Source organism: Delphinus delphis, chromosome 9 (genome assembly GCF_949987515.2).
Source record: "Delphinus delphis chromosome 9, mDelDel1.2, whole genome shotgun sequence".
Classification (NCBI taxonomy): domain Eukaryota; kingdom Metazoa; phylum Chordata; class Mammalia; order Artiodactyla; family Delphinidae; genus Delphinus; species Delphinus delphis.
In genome coordinates, this window is record NC_082691.1 from 101,081,221 (window position 1) to 101,107,506 (window position 26,286).

The 26,286-nt window shown below is 53.9% G+C and overlaps 2 protein-coding genes across 7 annotated transcripts in view; one reads left to right on the forward strand and one right to left on the reverse strand.

Annotated features, from left to right (window-relative positions):
- Positions 1 to 5,083, forward strand: part of AGAP3 (ArfGAP with GTPase domain, ankyrin repeat and PH domain 3) — a 56,621-nt gene extending 51,538 nt beyond the window's left edge. For 4 of the 6 annotated variants that reach the window (XM_060021121.1, XM_060021122.2, XM_060021119.1 and 1 more), the window contains 6 exons: positions 722 to 859; positions 2,672 to 2,826; positions 2,910 to 3,000; positions 3,179 to 3,401; positions 3,974 to 4,229; positions 4,384 to 5,083. In XM_060021121.1, coding sequence (XP_059877104.1) covers positions 722 to 859; positions 2,672 to 2,826; positions 2,910 to 3,000; positions 3,179 to 3,401; positions 3,974 to 4,229; positions 4,384 to 4,590 — 1,070 coding nt within the window. In that variant the 3' untranslated portion in view covers positions 4,591 to 5,083. The remainder of the gene's footprint in view (positions 1 to 721; positions 860 to 2,671; positions 2,827 to 2,909; positions 3,001 to 3,178; positions 3,402 to 3,973; positions 4,230 to 4,383) is intronic. The other 2 variants (XM_060021123.1, XM_060021120.1) reach the window with 1 other exon arrangement.
- A 2,603-nt stretch (positions 5,084 to 7,686) lies between these two features.
- GBX1 (gastrulation brain homeobox 1) lies at positions 7,687 to 26,006 on the reverse strand. Its single transcript, XM_060020073.1, has 2 exons — positions 25,466 to 26,006; positions 7,687 to 8,927 (listed from the first exon to the last, which is right to left on the reverse strand). Exons 1-2 carry the CDS (start codon positions 25,989 to 25,991, stop codon positions 8,371 to 8,373), a joined length of 1,083 nt encoding a protein of 360 aa, XP_059876056.1. The 5' UTR covers positions 25,992 to 26,006; the 3' UTR covers positions 7,687 to 8,370.
- Positions 26,007 to 26,286: the final 280 nt, after the last annotated feature.

A 26,286-nucleotide genomic window follows, 5' to 3' on the forward strand; every position in this document is an offset into this window, starting at 1 on the left:
CCCTGCCCAGGCCCGCATCCCAGCAGAAGCGCCGGCCCGGCCTGAGCTCTGACAGCAGGAAGCGGCTGGGCGCCCACGGCCCCGGGCCTGCGTCACCTGCCCGGCCAGGCCCAGGCCTCCGGCCGGGGGATGTAGAGGCCCCAGAGGGCAGCCAGGGGCCCTTCCCGGGTCACCGTCCTGCGGCCTGTGCTGGCCTTGGTGGGGCCCCTCTGTTGAGTCTGGCAGGCGGAAGGCAGGGAGGGCGGGCGCGTGTCTGCTCTGATGAAGTTTGACATTTAGTGGTGCGCGTCGGGCGGGGTGTGGGGGACGGAGCTTGATTAGCGCGCTCTAATTGACAGTAATTAGGCAGCTCCCTGATTGTTTCTAATTCTGCTATTAATTGTGAGGAGCGGGGAGTGTGATTGAGGATAAATTTGGTGCGGAGCTGCTGGCTCTCCAGCCCCCGGCCGCCTTCCGCCCTCCAGGCTGCAGAAGCCGGTTCCCTCCGCGCCTTCACTCTGCCCTGCCTGCGGTTCCCACACGCTCCTCTCCACCCTCCCTTCCTCCAAGGCCGGGGGCGCCTTGGGGCCTGTGGGCAGAGCCCTCCCGGGGTGCGGACAGGGCGGGAGTGCCCCCCTTCCCCCTGCCCCGGCTGCAGTTCAGGGTGGAGCCCCCAGCACCCCGGGCAGGGCCTGTGCTGGCCCCTCCCCTCCCCCACACTTCTCCACCTCTCCCTCACCAGCCAGTGGCCCAGCCGAGGTGCTCAGTTCCAGCCCCAAGCTGGAGCCTCCCCCATCTCCCCACTCCAACCGGAAGAAGCACCGGAGGAAAAAGAGCACCGGGACCCCCCGACCAGACGGCCCCAGCGGTGCTGCTGAAGGTTAGGGGGACCCGCGAGGGAAACGGGGCACAGGAGGCGGGCAGCGGGCCTTGGGGATAGTACCTGAAGGGTCCCCATTTCTGTATTAGGTTGAAAGCACTCTCTAATAGTAATTTCCAGTAAAATCAGCTCCACCGCTTCTGGTCACCCCAACCTGGTATCTTAGAAGAGCTCTTTCTTCTGCCTAACTTAGCGCCTTCCTGTGAAAACGCGAGCTTACTTCTTTCATTCTCACAGAAGGTAGAAGACAGCAGGCCGCTACTCGCCCCCGCAGCTCTTCCCAGGGGGTGCGGGCAGGACCCGTGTTTTCTGTGTCTCTCGTGTCACCCGTTGAGTTTAAGCAGTGCTGGGCGCGAAACAGGTGCTTCACACGCGTGCGTGTTCGGCGGAGCCTCTCCTTAGTCGTCTTCAGGCTGAGGAATTCCAGCTCCTCAGCTGTTTTTCCACAGGTCCTTTCTTGTAATCCCTTATTAATCATAGCGCTGCTTCTCTGATCTTCCCGAGTATCTTCAGAATGTGCCTCTGCTCAGTGGTTGGAGCGTCCTTGCTCCTAAATAAGGTTAACCTACATGGGTGCACAGTTGCTGGTTTATACTCTGATGGTCAGGGTTAGGGGCGTGGCTCGGTGGGGGCGATCATCTCTAAGGGAAGGAGCCACCTTTCCCAGCCAACCGGTGACACAGGGGTGCTCAGCGCTCACGGCACGGGGTGCACCTGTACCAGGGAACTGAACCCCACAGACTGTCACCGTTACGTAGTTCAGAGATGGTTGGAAGTGAGGTGAGGTGGAATGGTGGAGCCTGGGGAAAGAAAGGTACCAGTTTCTCTACGAAGACAGTTCCGTTAAGGGCGCCTTAGAGCAGGAGCCCACCAGGAGGACTTCCCTTGGCGGGGGGTGGGGGTGGGCGGGGAGGGCATGGCCAGTGTCACTGGGGCGGGAGGCTGCCCTGGCAGGATGTGTGGTCTCACTTGGGCCTCCTCACAGGCACCTGTCTCTCCAGCCGCACGACACACTCGCACTGCTTGTTAGGAACCGTTCACCCACGGGGCGGTGACCGGCGGGAGGGAGATCCACGTGACTGTCTCCTGGGGGGCCTGGGGGAGCAGAGCTGGGAAGAGCTTCACTGCACTGCTTGGGAAGTGTCTGTCACTGCAGATGTCCTCAGGTTCCTATCTGCTCACACATCCGAGTTAGTCTGTGGAGGAAACCTCTCCTCCTCTCCCCATCCCCTTGCCCTCCCTGCCTGCCTGTGCCAGGGTAGCGGGGGAGGGGCCCGGCTCCCAGGAGCCCCACGCTGACGCCGTCAGGAATATTGGGTTTAATGAGCTGCAAAATGAGGCGGCTGCAGCTGACGTGTACGGATGGTGCCCACCCCCGCCTTCGCCGCCCCCCCCAGCACCGTCTCCTAACGCCCCATCACATCCTCCAGATACTCAGCTCTGCTTTCCCCAGGAAGCCACCCTCTGCTTTCCAGACCCATTCCCAGCAGTGCCAGGGATGCCAGAGCCTCGCTTGCCCACCTTTTTCTCCCAGGCTCCGCAGGCGGCTAGGACGGAGGTCTGGGGGCTCCACACGGCGCTCTGCCCCCGACTCCCCGCGAGGTGCCCTGGAGAGAGCGGTCCCCGAGGCTGGGGTGGCTTGTCCCTGCACGTGCGAGCCGGCAGGGGCCCTCTGCCCTCACGCCGGCGCGCGCCCCTGTGCCCGCAGAGGGGGAGGAGCCGTTGGAGTTCGTGGTGGTGGGCGTGTCCCTGCACGTGCGAGCCGGCAGGGGCCCTCTGCCCTCACGCCGGCGCGCGCCCTTGTGCCCGCAGAGGCCGAGGAGCCGTTCGAGTTCGTGGTGGTGTCCCTCACCGGGCAGACGTGGCACTTCGAGGCCTCGACAGCAGAGGAGCGGGAACTGTGGGTGCAGAGCGTGCAGGCCCAGATCCTCGCCAGCCTGCAGGGCTGCCGCAGCGCCAAGGACAAGGTTGGCCCGGAGGCCCGGGTGGGGTGGGGTCCCAGGTTGGCCTCGCGACTGACCAGCCACCCCTGCGTCTCCCCCCGAGGCAGACTCGACTGGGGAACCAGGACGCAGCTCTGGCTGTGCAGGCCGTGCGCACCGTCCGTGGCAACAGCTTCTGTATTGACTGCGACGCCCCCAGTGAGTGCCGGGCCGGCGGGGCCGGGCTTGTGGGTGGCTTAGAGAAAGCGCGACCAGCTTTGTGGAGGAAGCGCTGCAGGAGGCCTCTCGTAGGCCGAGAACAGCGGCACGGAGGGCTTTCCTGGTGGTCTCGCTCTGGTTGCCCATGGGCTTCATCTTGCTTCCTCTCCGCACCTAGATCCAGACTGGGCCAGCCTGAACCTGGGCGCCCTGATGTGCATCGAGTGCTCGGGGACCCACCGGCATCTGGGGGCTCACCTGTCCCGGGTCCGCTCCCTCGACCTCGATGACTGGCCACCTGAGCTGCTGGCCGTCATGACTGCGATGGGCAATGCCCTGGCCAACAGTGTCTGGGAGGGGGCCCTGGACGGCTACGCGAAGCCAGGGCCCGACGCCTGCAGGTGAGGGCGGGGGCCCTGGCGCTGGCCGGCAAGGGCGGGGACGTGGGCGCTCCTGCCAGGTGGGGAGAACTGGGGATGGGGCCGGGCAGCTGTGACAGGGCTGGAAGGGTTAATGAAAGCCCGGCGTTGCTCTGCTGGGCAGTGGGCCCCTGGGGGTGCCCCTCCCCCTCCTGTCACTCAGCGCCTCACAACAACGGGCCCTTTCTCAGCGTTATCAGCAGGTCAGGGGGCCAGCGGGAGGCGCATGCGCAGGGCCCTATCGCTCTGTGGCGCGAAGGCCACGGCCTGAGCTCTGAGATGGGGAGAATGGGTGGTAGATAGGGTCGTGCGTGGGCCCCCAGTGTGGGCCCCCGCCTCCTTTGTTCCTGCAGGGCCAGATAAGCTGCCACCCGCGCCCTGCCGGGAATCTTCCTGCCCTCTCGGCCCCCAGGGGCCTCCCCCGGAGCTCTCTTCCACTTCTTCCACACCCTCTGTGCCGCCCGCTGCCCCCTGACGCCCCCGGGTCCCTCAGGCTCGCCTCTGCGGCCCCTTCACCCCCGTGACCCCCGGCCCGGCCCCTCCTGTGTTCGCAGAGAGGAGAAGGAGCGTTGGATCCGGGCCAAGTACGAGCAGAAGCTCTTCCTGGCCCCGCTGCCCAGCTCGGATGTGCCGCTGGGGCAGCAGCTGCTCCGAGCGGTGGTGGAAGACGACCTGCGGCTGCTGGTGATGCTCCTGGCCCACGGGTCCAAGGAAGAGGTGAACGAGACCTACGGGGACGGGGACGGGCGGACGGCCCTGCATCTCTCCAGCGCCATGGCCAACGTCGTCTTCACGCAGCTGCTCATCTGGGTGAGTCGGGGCTCCCGCCCCGCAGGTGCCCCTGACCTCCCTGACGTCCTCCTCACCCCAGCCCTCTGAGAGCCGCCTCTCCCTTTTCTCCCCGGGAACCCACACCTTTCCCGCCGTGTCCCGCCAACCGTGCCAACCGTGCTTTCTTCTGCAGTACGGGGTGGACGTGAGGAGCCGGGACGCCCGGGGCCTGACCCCGCTGGCCTATGCTCGCCGGGCCGGCAGCCAGGAGTGCGCAGACATCCTGATCCAGCATGGCTGCCCCGGGGAGGGCTGCAGCTTAGCCCCGACCCCCAGCAGAGAGCCTGCCAACGGCAGCAGCACCTCCGCTGAGCTGCACCGAAGCCCTAGTCTCCTGTAAGGCCCAGGAAGAGGGCAGAGGGGCCACAAGGACTCCAGGGCATGGGGACCCACCTCCCTATGGGCGCTGGGAGAAACAAAGACACAGAGACTGAGAAGCAGGGACACGCGGAGAGGAGGAGGAGCAGGAGATGGGAAGAGCCAAAGGGAAGAACTAAACGGGAGACACAGAAGGGTCCGAGGAGACGCCAGGCTTGGAGCTGCAGCGGAGGGGTCGGAGGGGTCTGGCCCCTGCCCTCCGGCGCCACTGAGAAGGGACGGGACCCTTTGGCGGTGCTGTGAGGAGAGGGGGGCAGGACCTCGCCCTCCTCCAGGTTCCTGCCTTCTCGTGCCGGCCCCCTGGGAGCCTCCTCCTAAAACGGAGCCTGGGTGGGGCAGACGCTGGGGGGAGTGACCTGCGAGTCCCATGTAAATGTGTACATTGGAATATTTATGTTTGTGTACATATTCGGGGTGTGTGAGATGTGCCAATAAACCAGACTGTGTGTGTGGGGCCCTCATCTCCCCTCTCATCTCCCTGCCGTTCCGAAAATGCCCCTCTCATCTCTCTCTTCTCCTTTGTCCCTGTCCTCTCATCTTTGCTGTACTTTACTTTAGGATACCCCACCCACCCCCCCACCCCCGTCCAGGAGGCAGGCTGGAGGCTGGGTGACCCCCCCCCCCCCAGCCTCCTACGTGCGTTTCTCTCAGCCCTCTCTTGCCAGGGGCGTAGTTGAGTTTCTCAGCAGCACCGGGAGGAGGGTCGAGCCTGCCAGGAGGAGGGTCGAGCTCCGTGCTCCCCACTCGAAGCTTCCTGCTGCTGCCCCCCTGCCCTGCCGCCTCCACCCTCAGAATGGCTTTCTGTGGGTCTCCTCATTTTCATCAGTATTCTGTCCAGTGACCTCACAGCACAGCTGAGCTGCCCACGGTTCACCCGCAGAGAGGGCAGGAGCACAGCCCCCCTTCCTAGGTGTCTGGGAACCAGCCCCACAGCCAGGGGTTCAGGGAGCCACGCGGGTCCGTGCCCAGCGGGGAGAGTCCTGAGGACGGGATGGGTTGAGTGGCTGCGCTTCTCTGGGGAACTCATCCCTAGGCTTTGCGTTTGAGGAGAGGGGAGGGGGTGGGTCACCGACAGCAGAACAGCCCCCTTGGCTTCCACCAACCCCTTGCCAAACTGGAGGCAGAATCCAGAGCTTCTGCTTTTCCCTCGGACTATCCCTTAGTTATTCTAGAAATAAAACCTGGGAGAAACCCCTCTGTACCTGTTCTTGAAGGGTGAGAACTGCTAAGTTAGGGTCCCTACTCCCTAGGGAGCCCGTTGCTTCCCCCGTTTCCTGGAGCTGCTCTGCTGGTGGCCCTTGCACATTGGGTGCGGCGGGCTGGCGCTCTGCACGGCCCTTGCCTGTGTGTAGGGAAATCAGCCAAGTAAAGCTATTCAGAGAGGAAACCAGATTTTACTGTCTTGGTCCTTTCGCCAGGCTGACAAGAGCCTTAAACAAGGATGAGGGCAGAATAGAGACAGGGCCATGGGTGTGTGTGAGACTGGGCTCCTGGGCTCAGAAAATACTAGCAATAATCACCTCCAGGTTCCCCAAGGAAAAGAAGCCCCTTGGGTGGCTGAATGCTGCCTGGTATAGTTTAGGAGGCTTCAGAGGTAAATGCAGGACAAACGGGCAGATGGAGGCCTTGGTCTTGCTAGTTCTCCCCGCCCCCCCTTCCCCTCACTGGGGGCAGAGCCAGGGGGCCTCGGCTCCAGCCCAGCTAGACGTGCGGACCCACCCGGATTCCCGGCATCAAGACAGCCGCTCCTGGGATCCTCGACCTCTGCCTGGCTTCTCTCCGAAAAAGAATCTCACCCTGTAGGTTCCCCATGTGGGTGAGTCAAAGGTAGCAGACAGCCTTGATCTAGATCAGGAATGGGGCTGGTCTGGACTACATGTTTTCAGCCTGATTCTCCAGCCTTGCTGGAATTTAGCCAAAAGATAGCGAGGACCCGGCTGTGTGTGTCCCAGCCAGGGCGCCGTGCCACCATTGCTCGTGACCAGTCACAGCTCCAGGCTGCGTTCCGTTTGGTTGCCAGAACCAGCTAGGAGGAAAGAGCTGCCAGGGAAGGGCCGTCTCGGTCTCACTGGAAGAGGCAGGCAATAGACGTGAGCAACTAGACACGGCTGGCTTGCAAACCAGGAATGGGGAACCGCAGCAAGGTGCCCTCTGACGCAGGTGAGGAAGCTGGCCGGGGGCTGGACTGAGCTGGACTTCCCTCCCCTCTCTGACCTGGCCTCACTCACAGCCAATTTTTTTTTTCTGTTCTACTCCACCTCTCCTCCCAACTCAATGCAGGTCCTGTTTCTTCCCAGGAAGCCCCGTTAACCACGATACCGACTTCAGCTGGTTTCTGTGGTAACTCTGTCCCCCCGATGCCTGTGCGGCCTGGCTCCACAGCTGGTCCAGGATGGTAGCCCGTCTGTGAAGGTGGGGGAATGGCAAACAGCTTCAGCTTGCCTTGTCTCCCTCTCGGTCTACTCTGTTTCTTGCAAGTGCCCCTGAAGCCTCATGTCTGTATGTTTACTTCGTCCACCATTAACGCTGTTCCTTAATCTGCTCACAGAATTCCAACCCCCAAGCCTCCTCCACAGCACACACCCTTCCAGAGCCGCCAGACATTCCTGCCTCGTCCAGGTCGCAGTGGGCCCTCTCAACCAAACTCATTTTATAGCAGAAGAGGACTTGGGATCCCAAGCTTCGTAAACGGTGCAATGGACGGTGGGGCCGGGGGTGGGGGGAGACCACAATTAATGCTGTTAGAGCACTAGAAATGAGTCTTTTTACTCCAGGCCCTGATGTCTGGAATATCAAAGAGCAGCAGAGGTGGACTGAGCTGCCATGTCCTCTACACGGGAGAGGATCTATTAATGGGCTCCCAGGTGATGGGGGTGAGCCCCCGGCCGGCCCCAGTCCCTCACACGACTGATAACCTCCACCTACTTAGACACGGCCAGACACGCCCCATCTAAGCTAGGGTCAAGTACTTCATTTCCCCTCAGAACACAAAAGGGAGTGAACCCTCTACCTGAAGTCTGCAAACTCTTGCAAAGAGCAGAAAACAGAGATGCAGAAGCTTGCCTGTTTAATGGGAAAGAGAAAAGCGGTGCCGCGTCAGGAGCGTGAGAGCTGGAGGCGGGGACGGTGGGCAGCACCTGCGGCGGGAGAGGACGTTAGTGGAGGTAGATTACAGGAAAGACGGGTGGGTGCTGAAGGGTTTCTAACGGGCTAGTGACAGTTCCACTTCACTTCTTTGCGCGTCCTGTACTATAGACAGGCGAGGCGGTACCCACCCTGGGACAGTGAGACGGAACCAAACTGGCTGAGGATGGAGGAAACACACAAGCTCCCCAGCCCCTCTCAGGGGTGCAGACAGACAGAGGCAGACAGCTCCATATATACAAACTCCACACAAAATAAATAAGGAGCCGCCATCAGCTTGGCTAGGCCTCACCCCGGCTTCCTCCCACCCCCGTCAGAAGCGATTCCAGGGCGTCAGCCAGGAACCTGCCGAGCCCTAGGGGTCCAACTCAGTCCCAGCAGCTCCTCGACAGGAAGAACCTAAAGCCCCTTTAGCCCTGAAGCCCCAGTCCTGGGGGTCTCTGGAGTGGCTCAGGGCCAAGTGCCAGGAGAGCCCCCCTAGAGCTACGTGAATTGCCGACTGAGCGCCGTCTGAGGGCAGAATCACAGCGGGAGCCCCTCTGGTCCCCAGGACCCTGGCCCAGTCTCCGAGCAGACTCAGGACGTCCCCGGGAGCCCCTCAGGGCCGGGCGCCCTGCTCCATCTGCTGGTGCTGGCTCCGCGCCGCGAACCTGCTGACGTGCACGGGTATGGGCACGACAATCTTGGGGTTTCTTACAGGCTCCCCAGAACGGCTGCCCCCATTGCCAGCTTTGATGCGCTTCCACTTGGCCCGCCGATTCTGAAACCAGATCTTGACCTGCACCTCACTGAGCTTGAGGGCGTGGGCGATCTGGGAGCGCTCGGTCAAGCTCAGGTATTTCTTGCAATGAAACTCCTTCTCCAGCTCCAAAAGCTGCTCGCTGGTAAAGGCTGTGCGGCGCCGCCGGCTTTTGCCCCCAGGAGCCGTGACTCCCGCCGCCGCCGCCGGCGCCCCCTCCTCAGCTCCAGTCCCCAGGCTTCCCGTTAGCTTCGCTTTGGGTCCCAGGAGGGCCCCGGGGCCCCCTGCAGAGCTGTCCAGGAAACCGTCGTCCTCGCTGTCACCGCCCGAGCCCCCTTCGTCCTGCTCGCTGCCTGCTGGGTCTCCCGCCGGCGCCTCCGGCTTCTCCTCATCCGAGCTGTACACCTTCCCCTCGGCTGGGGGGAGTGAGAGCCAGCGGGTGGGGGAGAGGCGGCGAGGAGAAGGCGGACAGGTTGGAGGCGGCACGTGGAACCGTGGCCAGGCGTGGACCGCACGACAGCGGGAGGAGACACACACGTGGAGGGGATGAGACGGGGCGGGAGGGGAGACATCCGGGGTGGGGGGTGGGAAGAGGTTCGGGAAGACAAAGAGATGGGAAGAAAGGTATTAACCAGCACAGACTTCACTCCGCAAAGTGGGGGCGGCAACGGGCATGGATCAGAAAAGCACCGTCCCCAGGACTGTGACACCGCCACCCCCCACCCCTGCGGCCTCGCTTCCCCTACCCGCTCCCTTCCGGCCCTCTCCAGACCCACACCGAGGGCTTGCCACTCACTGACGCCCCCTCCAGACCCCGACGGCGCAGCCGCAGGCCAGAGGGAAGCAGTGCAGAACCTGGCTTGGGGTCCTTTCAGTGGCTAGAGGCAGGAGTGAGCAACGTTGGGGAGTTCACTTTTGCAGGAGAGAGGGGGAGACCACAGCTGCAGCCTTTGCTATTCTCCTAGGACTCCTCGCTGGCCTAGTGGGAAGGGATACGTGCTCACCTCTGTTCCGCGCCTCCCTCCCTTCCCTCTTCCCTAAATCTGGAATCTTTTTTTTTTTTTTTTAACCTTTTGGCCGCGGCGCCGCATGCCATGTGGGATCTTAGTTCCCCGACCAGGAATCGAACCCGTGCCCCCTGCATTGGAAGTGCAGAGTCTTAACCACCGGACCGCCAGTGAAGTCCTGGAATCTCAGAATCTCATTTCCAGATGGAAACTTCAGGGTCATCTGAGTCCCTCCCCCTGCCGCAATCGGGGTCCAAGAAGTGTTGCCCACGCACCTGCGAGTCAGGAGGTTTCTGTACCCACCTCCCCAATTCTCCTTTACCAGACCATCCAGCCCAAGCAGGGAGCCCGCCCCGCCGCACGCCACCTTATCAGTGGCCGGATTTCTCCTCCAATTACTTAGCCCTCCAGGACCCTTTCAGTCCTTCTCCTTAACTTTAAAAAGACATCATCTCTTTTCCACCCTCCCTCTTTCCCAGCCAAGGTTGCTGAGAAGCACGAACAGCTGCTTTCTGCCCAAGTTCAGAATCCTGAGGACCCTGAGCTTGGTGTCAGCGAGGGACCTGGAGGGAGTATGGAAGGAGGAGGGAGAAACAGAAGTTCAGCAAGGGGGGTACAGAGAGGAAGACGGAGAAACAGAAGTTCAGCAAGGGGGGTACAGAGAGGAAGACGGAGAAACAGAAGTTCAGCAAGGGGGGTACAGAGAGGAAGACGGAGGAAGAAATCTTGACCCAGCAGACTGCCGAGCATTTGTGATCCCAGGCATATAAACATTTTCATCCATACATAATTCCGAAATTTAATTCGGCCACTGGTTTTCATCTTATCTATTGACACTTTTGTCAGGACTGCAAATAATGCATTACGAAGGTTTTCAGTGTTTGAGTTTTACAAACTCCCTTGTTTTCTGCCCAAAGGACCAATAAACAGTGGAGCAACAAAAAGTCAAAAGAAAACCAACCAGTAGAAAAGAGAACAAAACAGGTGATCCGTAAACTGAACAGTCCGCTCCTTACCAGTGGACTTCGCTGTGTAAAGGGGGGAGGACTTTGCAGACGTGGCGGTACATCTACCCACACCACCACATGTCACGTGTACACTCCTAAGCACACTCTGAGGTTGAGACTATAACCCAGAGCTAAGTGACTTGGGGCAACAGTGAAATGCTTTATAAGAGAACGGGGCTGTGCACGTGTGTGCGCGGCTGGACAGCATCCCAATGCTCAGAGCTTGGCTGGAGCTCCTCTCTAAACCCTGCCATCCGCCTGCCCCCCTGCAAAAACTGCTCAGGGCCTCCAGGACCAGCCCAGTCACCTTCAGTTCCCTTCCCGGACCCCAGAGCTGTCCTTTCCCCTCACGGATGCAAGCCACACCTGTTCCTTTTCCTCAGGAGCCACGTTTGTGTTATTTTCCTTAGAGGCCAGTGTTCAGGCCCTGCCCAGATCACCCACCTCCATCTCAGTCAGTGTTCTCATCTCACACCCCAGGGGTATCTTTATGCTTGAGCCCCTGCCTCTTCTTGGAGGGCTTCATGCTTTATCTGACCTTTGCAAAACCCACGTGGCGCACCCTGGTTTAGCCTCACCCAGACTTCCCACGCTGTCCCTGCTCGCTGCTGCCACCGGCAGGTGGGCTTCGTTCGCTAACAGCCCACCCAGGCTCCACTGGCACCCAGCTCTGCGAGCTGTCAAGAGATACATCCACTGCCACTGTCCACAGGTGACGTACCCCTCATGATGCTCGCCTCCCACCACCCCGGGCTTTCTTCCTTATCTAGCCAAAATCTGTTTAATTTCTGCAAGATGCAGATCCTTGGGTTCCCCTTTCATGTCATTAAGGGCTCTTTCCCACACCATTTTCCTCTTCCCCAGGACTCAAGCGTAACGTATCCCAAACTGAACTCCTGAGCCAGTCCTTCCCCATCTGAGCCCCCGTCTTTCCCATCTCGGTTAATGGTAACTCCGTGTTCCGTGTTGTTCAAACCAGACCTTCACTCTCTCGCACCGCCCATGCCCGACCCGACTTCTCACCGCCTCCTCTATGTCCAACTAGCCCGAGTCACCCTCGTCTCTTACCCGGTTCATCAACATTTTCTCCTGCTTCTGCCCCTCCCCCCACCCCTGCCCCAATTATTCTTCTGTTTGAAACACTATATTCTTCTAAATCTAAAACCTAGATTTTTGCACTGACTCATTCCCTATGTCCTTCAGGTCTTTATCAATGAGACCTTCTCTGATCATCCTTTTTAAAATTAAAACTCCCAATACTCCCGACCTCCTTTCTCTGCTTTACTTGTTGCTGTAGTATGTGTCACTAACTTTATTAACTTATTTTATTGGCTGTCTCTTCCTATTAGAACATAAGCTCCATGAAGGTAACCATTTTTTATTTTATTTATATTTATGGCTGTATCCCCAGCATCTAGAAAGTTACCCGCACAGAGTAGGCACTGCATAAATATTTGTTGACTGAATGAAAGAAACTATTGCCAAGCACTTTCTCCCTCTCCATTTCTGTCCCTCCTTTCTCAAGCCTCTCCTATAATATTCCCTACAGCCCTGCTCCCTCACCCCAGCTCTGGGCATAAGACATTCTCTCCATGAATATTATTCTACCCACTTTTCAGTGTGCCCTCTGATCTCACATTCGCTGTAGAGGAACCCATATGTGGTAGGAATCTATAGGATCTTATGCTAAAGGAAATCAAGAACAACCCCCAACATCTTTACTAAATCCTCTAACTTTTAAGTTCTGATTTTTAAAACACGGTTTTCAGTAAACAGTAACAGAAAAAGTAACAAAAGCTTGTTACAACTCAGCCCAGTGTTGCAATACTTTAAACAGCTGCTAAAAAGGCAGAAACTGGATTTCAGGGCTTGAAGGATGAAATCATTTAGCACAGCTCCAAGCACCCAGGGGGCGTCCAATAAATCTAAACTGATGATGACCGAGATGAGGTTCCCAGGTTCCTCATCTGGCAGGGCCCTCCTGAGATCAAACCATCCATCCCTCTGTCCTCAGACAGATTCCATAAAATCAAGCCCACACGAGTGCGCCACCCCCAGTGCCGCTTTTAAAGCCATATAAGAAGCACAGGTCCACAACCTCTCTCAGTTACCTGATCCCGGTGGGGTCCTGAGTGGCAGGGGCAGAGTGCCCCGCTGAGCCTTTAGAATCATGACATTGAGGGCTCTGATAAGCAACTCTTCTAAGGAGGTGGGGGCGGGGAAACAGAAGAAAGCAACCGACGGGGAAAACACAGCTCCGCTCTCAGAGGAGAGGGTCCGGGGCCGTCAGTGAGGCTGAGCGGGAGGGAGAAGGAAAGGCACAGCAGGAGGAGGACTGGGGCACGAGGGGGGCAGACACAGCGGCAGAAGAAGTAGATGATGAGTCAGAGAACCTGAAAGGGCTGAAAAGTTTAGGGAGAAAACAGAAAAACACCGGGGCACGGGGGGAAGAGAGTAAAAAGCTTTCGGAAAAACCCCAACACGCCCTACATTTTTCCACCCTGAACAGTGATGCGTCTGCAGCCCTGCTGTTTGTTCTCTGCTCCACCGACAGATGGAGCACTTTAGAATGCAAGGCCCAAAGTGACGGAAGCTACTGTGAGGGCTCCGACGAGCAGCAGGGCAGGTCGACCCTTTACAATACAGCGATCCTGAAACAGCTTTACTGTTTTCTCATGAATGAGCTAAAAAATAAATGCAAACTCTTTTCTTTTATCCAATTCATAATGAATACTAATAGTAAATATACTCAAAACAAAGATGGCGCCTAGAAAAATGGTTTTGGCTAAAACTTGACAGAAGCGCATCTTGTTGATAAAATTTCTATTTGTAACCTTTGATTTAGAATAATTGGACCTGGTAGATATAATGTCCATAAAAGTACATTTCTAACTGCAGATGCTATAGTTGATTGACGTGAAGAAAAAAACTTGATCAACAAAACAAGACGTAGAAAATTTTCAATGGGAAATAATGATTCTGATGAGAAAAATTCTAGCAAAAGGAAAAATGTTTAACTGGAAACAATTTTACTGTGCTAGGTAGGTAGGTAGGCCAAACGGACAGGTTCTGTCCTTTGGGTATGAAAATAACATTATTGGTAATATAACAGTACATTGTTTTATATATAAAATAGATAATCAATAAGGACCTACTGTATAGCACAGGGAACTTTACTCAGTACTCTGTAATAACCTGTATGAGAAAAGAATCTGAAAAAGAATAGATATATGTATACGTATAACTGAATCACTTTGCTGTACACCTGAAACTAACACAACATTGTAAATCAACTATACCCCAAGATAAAAGAAAAGAAAAAAAAAAAAGAGTACATTGTTTTCAGCTTGTTCCCTGTGGGTAAGTCTACAGTCTGTGAAGACTTTGGCTTCTGTCTAGGGGAAATGACACTGAAGCAGACTGGTTATTAGGAAACATGCAGAGTTCTCCTGGTAGATGCTATTATCCTAAGAAGCAGAAATCGCAGGGTTTGAACCATGATTACTTATAGAGTCCACTCCAGGGGTGTCATTCCACCCCAGAGAGAAGCACTCAGCCTCCAGGGGCACCCTTGCAAGGGGCTTTCCTTCCGAGAGGAAAAGAAGCCCTAACTTGGTAACGAGTCAGGTCAGGCTGGGGAAGAAATCAAGGGCAAAACAATCCGTGGTAGGTATTCTCCAGTAGAAAGAACAAGTAGCACCAGACTCCTACCATCTAGAGAGGGCGTCTGCGGCTGAGGTCACCAAGGATGCTGGGCCTGGGTAGTGGAGCGGAAACCACCCCCAGGACTGGAGAACCACTTTAGACAGAGCCCCTGTGCCATTCGGCCCTCACGCAGCCTGCTGTGGTCCAGCTGACATAAAACACAGTCTTTATTACGCACTGAGGAGAAGCCTCTCCCCCATTACACTCAGTTCTGACTTCTCTTCCTTCCATTTAAAGAGCCACTACCCTCACACACCCCAAACCACTCTCCGGACAACTACCCAACTTCCTGAATACAGAACCAATTTGGGTGGGGTAAAAAAGTGGGAAAAAACCCAGGTCACCCCTCAAAAAAGAGGCATGTCTGCCACCACCCTCATTGCGTCAACACGCCCAGTGCGTAATTATTTCTTTGTTTCCTTTGGAGACGGTCCTTTCTCCCGTCCTTGATGGCAACTAGCCCACTTTCAATGTGCTTTTCATTCATCCTCATTAATTTCATGCCCACATTATGCTACTACTTCTTCCTATAATTTTAGGTACAAGAAGGAAAATTCACTTTCTCTCTCTCCCATTTCCCCATGACTCTTCAGCATTCTTTACTCCAAATGGACAGGAGAACTTCCTCTACATCACTCCCACCTTCATGACAAGTTCATGGCGACTTCCCCACCGCCCCAAGCTCAGAGCTCCTTTCATGGCATATTAACATCATCATTGCCAAGAGCACCCTTGTATGACCTTTAACTTTCCCAAGCACTCTCACAATTATTCCTTCATCTTTGAGCAACTCACTGAAGTACAGCTGACCTATTAGTAGTAGTAATGGGAGGTTAGTAACCTTATTTTCAGGTGAAAAAACTGAGTTTCAAAAAGATGAAATGGGGCTTCTCTGGTGGCACAGTGGTTAAGAATCCGCCTGCCAATGCAGGAGAGATGGGTTCGAGCCCTGATCCGGGAAGATCCCACATGCCGCGGAGCAACTAAGCCCATGTGCCACAACTACTGAGCCTGCGTTCTAGAGCCCGCGTGCCACAACTACTGAGCCCACATGCCACAGCTACTGAAGCCCGTGTGCCTAGAGCCCGTGCTCTGCAACAAGAGATGCCACCACAATGAGAAGCCCGTGCACTGCAATGAAGAGTAGCCCCCACCCGCCGCAACTAGAGAAAGCCCGTGCATAGCAATGAAGACCCAATGCAGTTAAAAATAAATAAATAAATAAAATAAATAATAATAAAAAAAGAATCTGCCTGCCAATGCAGGGGACACGGGTTCGAGCCGCAGTCTGGGAAGATCCCACATGCTCTGGAGCAACTAAGCCTGTGCACCACAACTACTGAGCCTGCGCTCTAGAGCCTGCGAGCCACAACTACTGAAGCCTGCGCACCTAGAGTCCATGCTCCACAACAAGAGAAGCCACTGCAATGAGCCGCCCATGGACCGCAACGAAGAGTAGCCCCCACTCGCCTCAACTAGAGAAAGCCCGCGTGCAGCAACGAAGGCCTGATGCAGCCAAAAATTTTTTAAAATTAAAAGAACAAAGATGAAATGATTTCTCCCAGGCACACAGCTAGGCACAGAGCCAGGTCTGGAATCCTGGTCTCCTAAACCTCCAATCAGTGCTCTTCCCATCCTTTCCAGTACAATATCTTCTCTTCCCTCCACCTGCAGTAGAAGCCCTCCCCAGATGCCTCATCAGACAAGTGGGCTTCCTCTCAAACCCGGTTTTAGTTTAGACCGCATCCCTTTCACTTATCACCCAGAGCTCCAGCCTAATCATCAACATCTTCCCTTACCTTTCGCGGAGAAGATTCTTAAAATCACCACAGAAGAGGCCTCACTCACCAAACTCCACCTTTGTCCTTTCACAGGCTATTTTTCCCATCATTCCCAAGACAAAATTCCCTTCAAATCTTTCTGCTGTTTCTTCTGTCATTATTTGTTTGTATGATGTAATCTTACCAGTCACCTTTTTTTTTTTTTTTTTTGCGGTACGCGGGCCTCTCACTGCTGCGGCCTCTCCCGTTGGGGAGCACAGGCTCCGGACGCGCAGGCTCAGCGGCCATGGCTCACGGGCCCAGCCGCTCCGCGGCATGTGGGATCTTCCCGGACCAGGGCACGAACCCGTGTCCCCTGCATCGGCAGGCGGACTCTCAACCACTGCGCCACCAGGGAAGCCCATCACCATTTCTTTTATTTAGAAATGTATTTTCTCATTTAAAGAATAATACTGCCCATTTATGGAAACAGTTTTAATACCAATCTTCTCTAGCTTCTGCTGTACAAGCGCCCCTCACCCCTCAAGGACAGCTCTGCCTTGTCCAGGAGTCAGCCTCACCGAGGAACAGACATCTTCCTCCCACCGGCATCTCTGCCTGCCCTCCGCATTACAGAACCCTCTCAGAGCCTCACTCCCAGTATCCAGCACTCCTGGCACTGCTTATCGAGCCAGGGAGAAGGCTTTCCTCCCTAATACTGAAAGGGAGTTAAAGGCACATTCTTTTCTTTGTTTCTGGTTGATAGACATCTGTTCAGGGTTTGTTTTTGCCTGCCCAGCACCACTTACCCGCCTGTTCACTGATGGCATCCCCTTCCTTTGGCCACTGCTCCCCATCAACTGCCCAGTAGAGGGGGGCTGTCAATTGCATTTCTCCACCTTCACGACCACAAGGACGGTGACCTGGAGCTGACCAATCCGCACATCCGGTCTCTCTGGGGACTGGACTCGAGCTAGTGAGTCAGCTGTCCTAGGATTCTACACGTGCTAGAATTCACTGGGGTCCTGATCTGGGATTATAAGAATTTAGCGCTGCTTATGCTTGTGTCCTCCCCTTCCTCTCATCAGGAGAAAATGAGGCAAAGACAAGAGACAGGAGCCAGACTGAGAGCAAGAAAAAAAGACCTAACAACACTGTTTGCATTTTTGGATCCACGTGAATCAATAAATGCCCATTTTAGCTTAATTTAGAGCTGAGCTACTGTCACAAGCAACCCGAAGAGTTCTGACTGCGGACGCTGCTCTAACTAGAAGGGACAGTACTCGCGTGACTCCAGGGAGGGTAAGCCTCCCCACCTCGCTCCCATACCAATCCCATCGGAAATAATTTTTCCAAAAAGAAACCCAGGTCATCCCTCAAATTAGTCATGATAATGCCGCCGAAAACTTCACGAGTCTGAAATGTATCTGGACTTGAAAAGATCTCCATAATCCATCCAGTGTGAATTACTTTAATCCAATAGCTGTGCTCCTAACGCTGAGCTGAGATCAGGTACATGAGGGAACAGGAATTCTGAGGAAGAAAAAAGGAGGGGTGTTTTCTTGCTTGTTTGGGGTTTTACGTTTGTTTTAACAGAGAGAAGGGAAGTACAGGCCCCAGTGGGACACAGAAGGGCTTTGGGCAGCCATGTCCACAGAGTGTCTACACAGAATGTCTACACAGAGTGTCTACACAGAGTGTCTCACCAAAATGTGAGACAGGAAAACTGAAAAGAGGGAGAAAGAGCTAAAGACAAAACTCCAACTCTACCCGTATTAGGTTCACGCAATGTTCTCTCCCGGCAAGTCCCATACAACCAGTCCTCGGAACACAGCGCTATTTCTAATCTGTCCTTTTCAGTACAGAGAGTGCCACCCATCACAACTCCTAGTGAAGAGGTCTTCCCCAACTTAACTCCCAGGAAAGCTTAATTCCCATCCGTTTCCAGTACACGGACAACACAGGATTTCTTGCACACCTATTACTTTAGGATGCTGGACAAATATCTTCTCATTTAATCCTTAACTCTGTGAGGTAAGAACTGTTGCCCTTATTTTACTGGTGAGAGAACGGAGACTGCAGAGGTTAGTATTTTGCTGTAGATCACGAAAAGGGTGGTGCCTAGATCTGCATCCAAAGCCTGCGTTCGTTCCTCTGGGCGACACCACATCTCTTTGTCATCACTGAATGAAAAAGAGACCGGAACCCACCGTCACCCTATCATAACTTCTGTACCAGATGGAGAAATAATACAGAAGACCAGGAACTGATTTCACAGCACAAGTCTTCTTTTTGGGCACTGCTTCCTTCCTCACCACGTCAACTCCGTCACAATTGATCCCCACTCTCTTTGGCCTAGATAAGATCTACCCCCGCCTTTATCAAATGTTTCTCTCATTCAGTATGATGGCTGTAAACGGCCAGAGCTCAGGTAACACCATCCGGATCCCAGATGATGAGGCCTTTTCCATCCTAAAGCCCAGCCCTGAATTCATCTCAAGATGTAGGCATCCCAGGCGCCTCCTCGTCAGTGACCCTGATAACTCAGCGCTGAGAAGTACAGAATCTCTTCTCCCAATCCCTTTGCTCAGGATGGCTTTTTTTTTTTAAGGGAACAATTCATTAATAAAAGTATCCTTACAGATAAAAACAGAATTGTAGAGCTGGAGCGACCTTAGAGATCACCTAATTCAAACCCCTAAGTTTACTGATGAGGAAGCTGGGACACACAGAGGTGTGATTTGGCCAAGACCAATCAGTTCCATACGCCCAGTATCTGCGCATAATTTATAGGATAGTTTTCACCTATTCCAGCACAAGGTGCTTCTTCCCTTCCCTCTTGGGATAGTGTCATCCTCCTCCCTCCTAGTACACGGCTGCATCACTTCTCTTCCCATTGCTTCCAATACAGAGTTCCAGCTTACCCAATACTTCTACTTTAATACCACTTCCTCCATAATTCACAGTCAAGAAATCCATCTCCCATTACCCCCAGTGCTTTCTCCTCATAACCCTAGTCTCTGTTAGTCCCGGCAGCCCCCCCACCCCGCACTCCATGCCCCGCCCCCAGCCCTCCCCCCTACCCCCCACCCCCCCCCCACCCCCCACCCCCACATTTGCTTCTAATACAGACTTCTCATTTCATCACTGGAAGAGTATTCCTTTCCCTTCCATGATGGGAAGGGGATGAAGGCGCTGCCTCATGACTACCTGCCATACAGTGCTGTCTCTTCCTACTAACACTTAATTCAACTCGTGAAGGTCACTCTCCTATCACTCCAAATGCAAGCATCTCTTTTCCCTAGCACTCTCCCAATCAGCACATCAAAACTTCTTCCACATTACTCTAAGCTGTAACTTTCTCCCAGCATGATCGTATCGCCAGTGAAAAACCCCAACCTCTTCTCTACCACTCCCGATCCAGGCCTCCTTTATCACCGTCACAGCCGTGGGCACCACCACGGGCATACAGCGCTCTGTCCTTCTCACTGTTTCAGATGAGGGGTTTCCTCTGTCCGGCCCCGGCCTGGGGCATTTCCCATCCCCTCTAGGTAAAAGTTCTCCCCCAGCCAACTCTTTCCTTCTCATCGTTCCCATTTAAGCTTCTCTCTTTTTGTACATCTACCCCACTGCTTCTCTCATTGCTGTTTCCTAATCCCCAATCCGTTTCACTGCAAAGATCCTCTTTCCCCGTTATTTCCAAGGCAAAATCCTTGCCTGTAGCTTCCCACTGTATTGCATTGAGAGTAACATTACTGTCAATGCAAAGCACTTTGCTTAGATTATGTTCCTCGTTCTTTCCAATTAAAACATTTCCCCCTCATTATTCCAATTACTGCCTCTCTCCCGTTATCCCCAGTACCGACTATTCATGCCCATCACTCTGAGTCTAAGGATTATGCTCCTACCATCTAGAATCTGTACCTCCATAGCTGCATTTGTCACAGCAGAGACCCCTCTGTCTTCCAACCCTCCCAAGTGCTACATTCACTGTGGCACAAGGCATCTCAGGATCGCATTCCAAACCTCCAGGAACGTTTTCCGCTGTCATTTCTGAGATCTCTCTCTCTCAACCAGGGTCTCTTTGGCAGCCTGACAAGGCCTGTGAACCCCTTCTTGGAATAATGCTTTTAGGTGCATAACATAAAACACACAGGATTACATTAGAAGCCAATTACATAAAATCTAGTTATCAAATATTTTAAATGCATTTGAGAATAATTTGTGTTTCTTTCCTAAATCATTAAACAACAAGATGTCACCAAAGATTGTAAATTTCTATGAAAATATCTGTGATTTCTATTGGTGACAAAAATCTCAGGTACTGGGGAAACTACCATGGTTTCTGGCCTACCTTCATAATTACAGGAGGTGCCAAATTTTAGTGAGAAGTTAGTAGAAATAAAGATGTAATTTTTTTCCCACCCATAATTAACAGATCTCCTCACAGGAGGTCCATGGAGTCTGTGTTAACAGCCCGACTAAACACTGAGTCTAGAGAAATAAGCTTTAATTCTATGAAAGTGAAAGGAACATTAAAAATCATCTGAACTGGGCTTCCCTGGTGGCACAGTGGTTGAGAGTCCGCCTGCCGATGCAGGGGACAAGGGTTCGTGCCCCAGTCCAGGAAGATCCCACATGCCGTGGAGCGGCTGGGCCCGTGAGCCATGGCCGCTGAGCCTGCGCGTCCGGAGCCTGTGCTCCGCAACGGGAGAGGCCACAACAGTGAGAGGCCCGCGTACAGCAAAAAAAAAAAAAAAAAAAAAAAAAAAAGAAATCATCTGAACTAAAGCTTTTATGTTACAGGTGAGGAAACTGAAGCCTAGAGAAGTTATAAGACTTTGAATCTCCTGTAGTGTTTTAAACAATACTAAGGCCATAACAGACACACAATAAACGTTCCCTGAATTGAACTAAGTGGCTTGCCAAAGTTGTACAGCTAATGATTGACAAAGTTGAGACCTGGACCCATGTGTCACGACTTCTAAGTAGACGTTCCTTCCATCACATTAAGTTAATGCAATATTTGCCTTTCTATACGTGTCAATGGAGCAATCGCTCTCCCTGTTTACTCCTCCTCAAAATCTCTAGGAAAACATGCTCTCCATCACTCCCAAGAAAAAGCTCCCTCCTGCTTCGAACAACAGAAGTCTCTGATCCCATGTCACATTACCCCTTCCTGTTTTTCTCTCATCAGTAAATATATCTTGACAGTCATAATGGACACCTATTCAGAAATTGATGGTCATCTACAATGTTCGCTAGCTATAACCAGGTGCTTGACTTACAGCAATCAGCATTCAGATATCATGCTCCCAGGAAGTTTCCCTAGTCTCCTCGCATGATTTCCATTATCATTGCCAATCTCTCTTCAGAAATTAGCACATCTTTTTCGGTTTAGTTTTAAAAAATAATGTTCACTACACTGCCATCTCCCAGCTTTGTCCCATCGTGTTCTCTTTTCTATACCATCTCAACCACAAATGTTCTTTTCTCCACCATGCGCAGTACTGGCATTATCTTTCATATCAACCTCTCACTGGATTTGTACCGTCAGTCCAACAATTACATATGGAGTGTCCACCATCCCTCAGCTCTTAACTATTTGTTTTCAGGCAATCCAACCCTCTTCTCCCTGAATGAATCACTGCTCTAGACACCTGCAATTTAAAGTTTTCTCCTGCATTTCTCCAAATGGCCAGCTCTTTTCATCATTCCCCAGCACACAGCATCCTCTTCACCTGTCCTCTCTGTGGTGTGTATTCACACCACATCCTTAAGTTAGCTTTGATAACTGTCAGAGCTCACACACACCTTCACACACAAGATCATCTCTCCCTGTCCCATTCAAGGCAGAATTCTCTTTTTTCCTGTCATTTGGGGCTTACTGCTCTCTTCTCTCCGTATTCCTAATACACCAAGGACTTCACCATCCACCCATTTCAAAGCTCCTTTTCCCTCATCACTTTCACGTGACTGTTCTTACAACTCTCTCGATCTCATACGTCGAATATGGTCCACATGCGGCTATGGACCACCTGAAACAGGGCTAGTTTGAATTGAGATGTGCTGAATGTGTAAAATACACACTGGGTTTCAGACTTAGTATGAAAACAGGATATAAAACATCTCATGAAAGTTTTTATATTGATTAATGCTGAAATAATATTTTGGACACGCTGGGTTAAATAAAATATACTGTGAAGTTAGTCTCACCTGTTTCATTTTACTATTTGAATGTGGCTAGCAAAATTATTTTAATTACATAAATGACTTGCTAGACAGCACTACCCTGGGCGCTTCTGTTGATTCATACTCTTAAATCTTCCCTACTAATTCAAAATTCTCTGTTATCACTCCTCCTAGGACACCTCTCCCAGCTACCCCCACTGCTCCCCACGCCAAACCTAGAATTATTTTCCATATACCATTCTCAGTACCTTTTCTACCCCATTATTTCTGTACACAGTATTTCTTTTTGCCTGCTAATAGAGCTTCTACCCCTGCCATCTAATCATAATAAAGTTCTGTTTCCTTCTTCATCAGTTCTAGTACGGTGCTATCTGTCTCAACTCTCAGAAGAATTTTTAGAAATAGTCCTTCTAATTCCCAACAAAAAGAACTTTGCTCACCGTTCTCCAAATTGGCCTATCTTCACTATAATTTCATTAAAAGGGCTAGTAATTGTAAAACGCTAGACAAATGTAAATTAATAATTTCAGACTCATGTCACCCATTCAAACTAGGACAGCAATCCTTCCCCTGTCATTTTAAAAATGTCGTTCCTTCTCCAAACTCTACTATGTTGAGGTTTCAACCCCTTTATTCAATCTGAGAACTCTCTCACTTCATGCTAAATACTCTAATACAATTCCCCAGATGGAGTGTTTGTTTTCCCACCACTTTCAGCATGCATGTGTCATCACTCCCCAAACTGATGTGATGTCTAACGTTTCTGGAATTGCCATGTCTTTTCTTGACTACGTTAGGGAAAAATCAAGACTGGGAAGGTGGACGGGAGCGGCGAGGAAGGGTTGAGAGTCTGCACTGAGAGGGATAAGAAGCTGCGGTCACAGAGAAGCCCTCCCACTCATCATCCCCTTCGAATGTTCCTTCTGACACCTCTCCTTACTGCTCAGCCCCGCAAGCCCCACTGTAAACCCTTTATGTGTATCTCTTCCCAATGAATGATTGCCTTCACGCCAGCACCTCTCAGAACTCTTCCTCTGTAAGGCCTCCTTCCCATCGTTCTTAGCAAAGAAATTCCTTGTCTTTACTCCAAGGACGAAGTACAATCTCTTTACTGCTTCCAATATTCCCTCCAGTGATGAAGATCTTTCCTTCAGCATTCTCTATATATAACTTCCAGTTTCTTCTCACTCCCAGTATTGAAACACCTTTTTAAAAAAATTACTCCTAGTGTTGACACTTTCCCTTCTTTCCTACTAGTATATGTATTTAGTTCCTTCCTAATCCTCTCAAGACAGAACTCTTTCACATACACACACACTTCTGTTCCAGAAATACTGTTCCCTTTTCGTGTCGCCAACGCTAGAAATCCCTTGCACATGCCTCTTCCAATAGGTGGCCCTCTCCTTTCTCATATGCTCTTTGGATAATCTGGGTATACAGCTCATTTGTTCATCCTTTCCTCTATTCTATTCCTCAGTATTTCTCTTCTGTTCTTTTCCTCTGTTTATTCCTTTCTCTCTCTCTCTCTCTCAATGTCTGGTTTTACTGCCAATATTCTATCTGCTTCAGAAAAGAGCCCCCATTATACGAATGGGTCAAAAGAAGAACTGAGGGGAACCTGAAAGAGTAGGACACGTTGCTTGTTCTCCCATGGTCTGGGGATAATCCCCCCAGCTCCCCTCCACTGGGGTGTCTTCCTCTCTCCTCCTGCTCAGCTCATCTCTTCCTCGGGTGTCTGCTTCTCCTACTGCCTCCAAAGCCATCCCTCTGACGCCTGCCTCGCTTCCCTTTCTGCCTTAGGACCACCCTATTCAAAACATCCCGCTGATCTTTTCCTCTTCCCATTCTCCTGCCAGCTGCCCCTCCTTCCCTCCACTCTGGCCCCTTTCATCCTGTGGGCATCTCCTCCCACCTTCCAGTTGCTGCTCTGTCATTTCCTTTGGGTCCTCCTCAGGAGATGCTGCTTAGACGTCAGTCACTGGCTCCTCCTGGTCCAACCAGGTACAAAAAAACCCAACAGCTGAATCCCCAAAGCCAAAATGCCCAGGGCTAGAGGGGCAAAGAAGAGGAAGGCGGACTCTACAGCAGCCCTTGGGGTCTGGAAGAGGGCCCAGGAACCTATCCTCAGGAATTGCTCTCTGCTGGCAAAGGACAAAAGGGCTCTTGGCTTTCCTCCCTGTCTCCACTAGAGTCAGCCCCCAGGCCTCCTGGGTCACTTCCACCTGCTAACCTGGTTAAGCAGAGGCAGGTTCCTCCTGCCGCTAACGAGCTTTGAGCTCTTCAGGGTCGCCACACTTGCAGGCAGCCCGTTTCTTCTTAAATGGGGGCCACCCGCCAAACTGCGTAAGCCTTGGCTCTCAGCACACCTGCCTCTGCTCCTGGATGGCGGAAAGCTTTTCCAGCTTCTGGAGGTTAAGGATCAATAGGGAAGCCTGTTTAGATTGATTCGCAACAGGGTTCAGTTCGGAAACACCTTGCCTCTATTGAGAGGGAGTCCTCCTATGGAGGGTCCAGGATTCCTGAATATCTCTTAGCTGAATCTCACTGGTTCCAGAATCTTAGCTGGATTCTGGACTCCAGGCCTTTGGGCCACACCCAACTCAGCCCAGCCTGTAGCCTCTCTCTTGGCCTCCCAGTCAACCTTGGTCCAGCAGTGCTAGGCCCCCTGCTAGCTAATGTTCCCTTAGGACCCCTACTTGGTTCCTCAAGGCTTAGCTCTAAATCTGCCAATAAAAAGTGACCTCTACAACTGTGAGAGAAAGGCAGCCACCCTCACCGTCAGCACCACCCTAAGACCCTCCCTCTGCCCCTGCGCTCACAGAGCCCGTTTGCGGTCAGTACAATCGTCTCTTCAGAAGCCCTTAATGAACTGACAGCTGCTCCACTGTACCCTCACCCAGGGGTCTTGCTGGTGTCCCCAGGAATCCCACACTGGCAGCTTCTCTATGCCCAGCAGAGGAGAAAAATGAAGGGATTCTGAAAAGGAGACGCAGGAGCTGAGGCTGGAGGACTAGACTGCTGGGAGGAAAGGCACTGCTCTGGCGGGAGCGATGTTAAGTCTCCGGTGAGGCTGCAGGCACTCTGGAGACGCGGCGGGGCGGCGGTGCTGGGGTCTATGGGAGCCGCGTCGGCAGCGGAATTGGAGGTGGCTCCGCAGAACCCGCCATCCGGGGGTCTGGGATTCCAGGGCTCCAGGCAGGTGCCGAGACTCCGAGCAGGCGGCTGCCTGGGACTTCCAGGTGAACGAGCCTCCCGCCCGGCGCCCTGGTCGCCCGGCACTTACCCGGCAGACTTGGGAAAGTCTCTGAGAAGTGCAGAGGCGGGGGCGGTGCGGGATCTGCCACTTTCTCCCGGGCGGGCAGCAGCTCTTCGGCTTCCAGCGCGCCCTCCGGGCGTCGGCCGCCCGGCTCGGGGTTGTTTCTCGTGGCAGTGGCGGCGGCGGCGGCAGCAGCGAGCTCCGGGGGCCCGTAGAAGGCGTCGGGCGGCTCCGCGAAGCTGGGCAGCGCGGTGGTCAGCGCCACCATCGAGGGCACGGCCTGGCCCAGCCCCGCGCAGAAGGTGTTGGTCAGGCGGCCGGCAAAGGAGGCTAGCGGGGCGAGGGGCGGGAGGCCGGCGGGCAGCGGCGCGGGGGCCAGCGCCTGCGGCAGCACGAGGGGCCGGTAGGGCATGAACATGGGGTAGCCAGTGTAGAGCAAGTGGCCCGAGCGCGGCGGCTGCGGCCCGATCAGGGAGTCGATGGAGAAGGCAGCGCCCGGGCCCCCGCCGCCGCCGCTGCCCCCGGGGGCGCCCCCGCCTCCGGCTCTCTGCATCGTGCCCGGAGCTGCGGCCGCCCCAGGGCGCTCCCCTCCGAGCGCCGCCGTGCGCCCCGCGGCTCGGGCGCCCCACGCGGACACGCAGGGCTCGCTCCCTGGCTCCCGGGCCGAGGTGCCGGCGGGGCGCGGGCTCGGCGCAGTGTGGCTCCGGCGCCGCGCTCCCTCTCTCTCTCATAAGGAGGGAGGGGGCGGGCGAGCGGGAGGGCTGGGGGTGTCGCCCTCCGGACTCATCCATCTTCCTCAAATTACGCTTCACTTCCTCCCTCCGCCCGCAGCCGCCGCGCCCGGCTCC

What these genes read in the sequence shown, in the direction of transcription:
- GBX1 (XM_060020073.1), bottom strand. Translation starts at nt 25,991, where the DNA reads ATGCAGAGAGCCGGAGGCGGGGGCGCCCCCGGGGGCAGCGGCGGCGGC. An exon ending in GACTTTCCCAAGTCTGCCGG is followed by an intron (nt 8,928 to 25,465) that starts GTAAGTGCCGGG and finishes CACTCCCCCCAG; the next exon opens with CCGAGGGGAAGGTGTACAGC.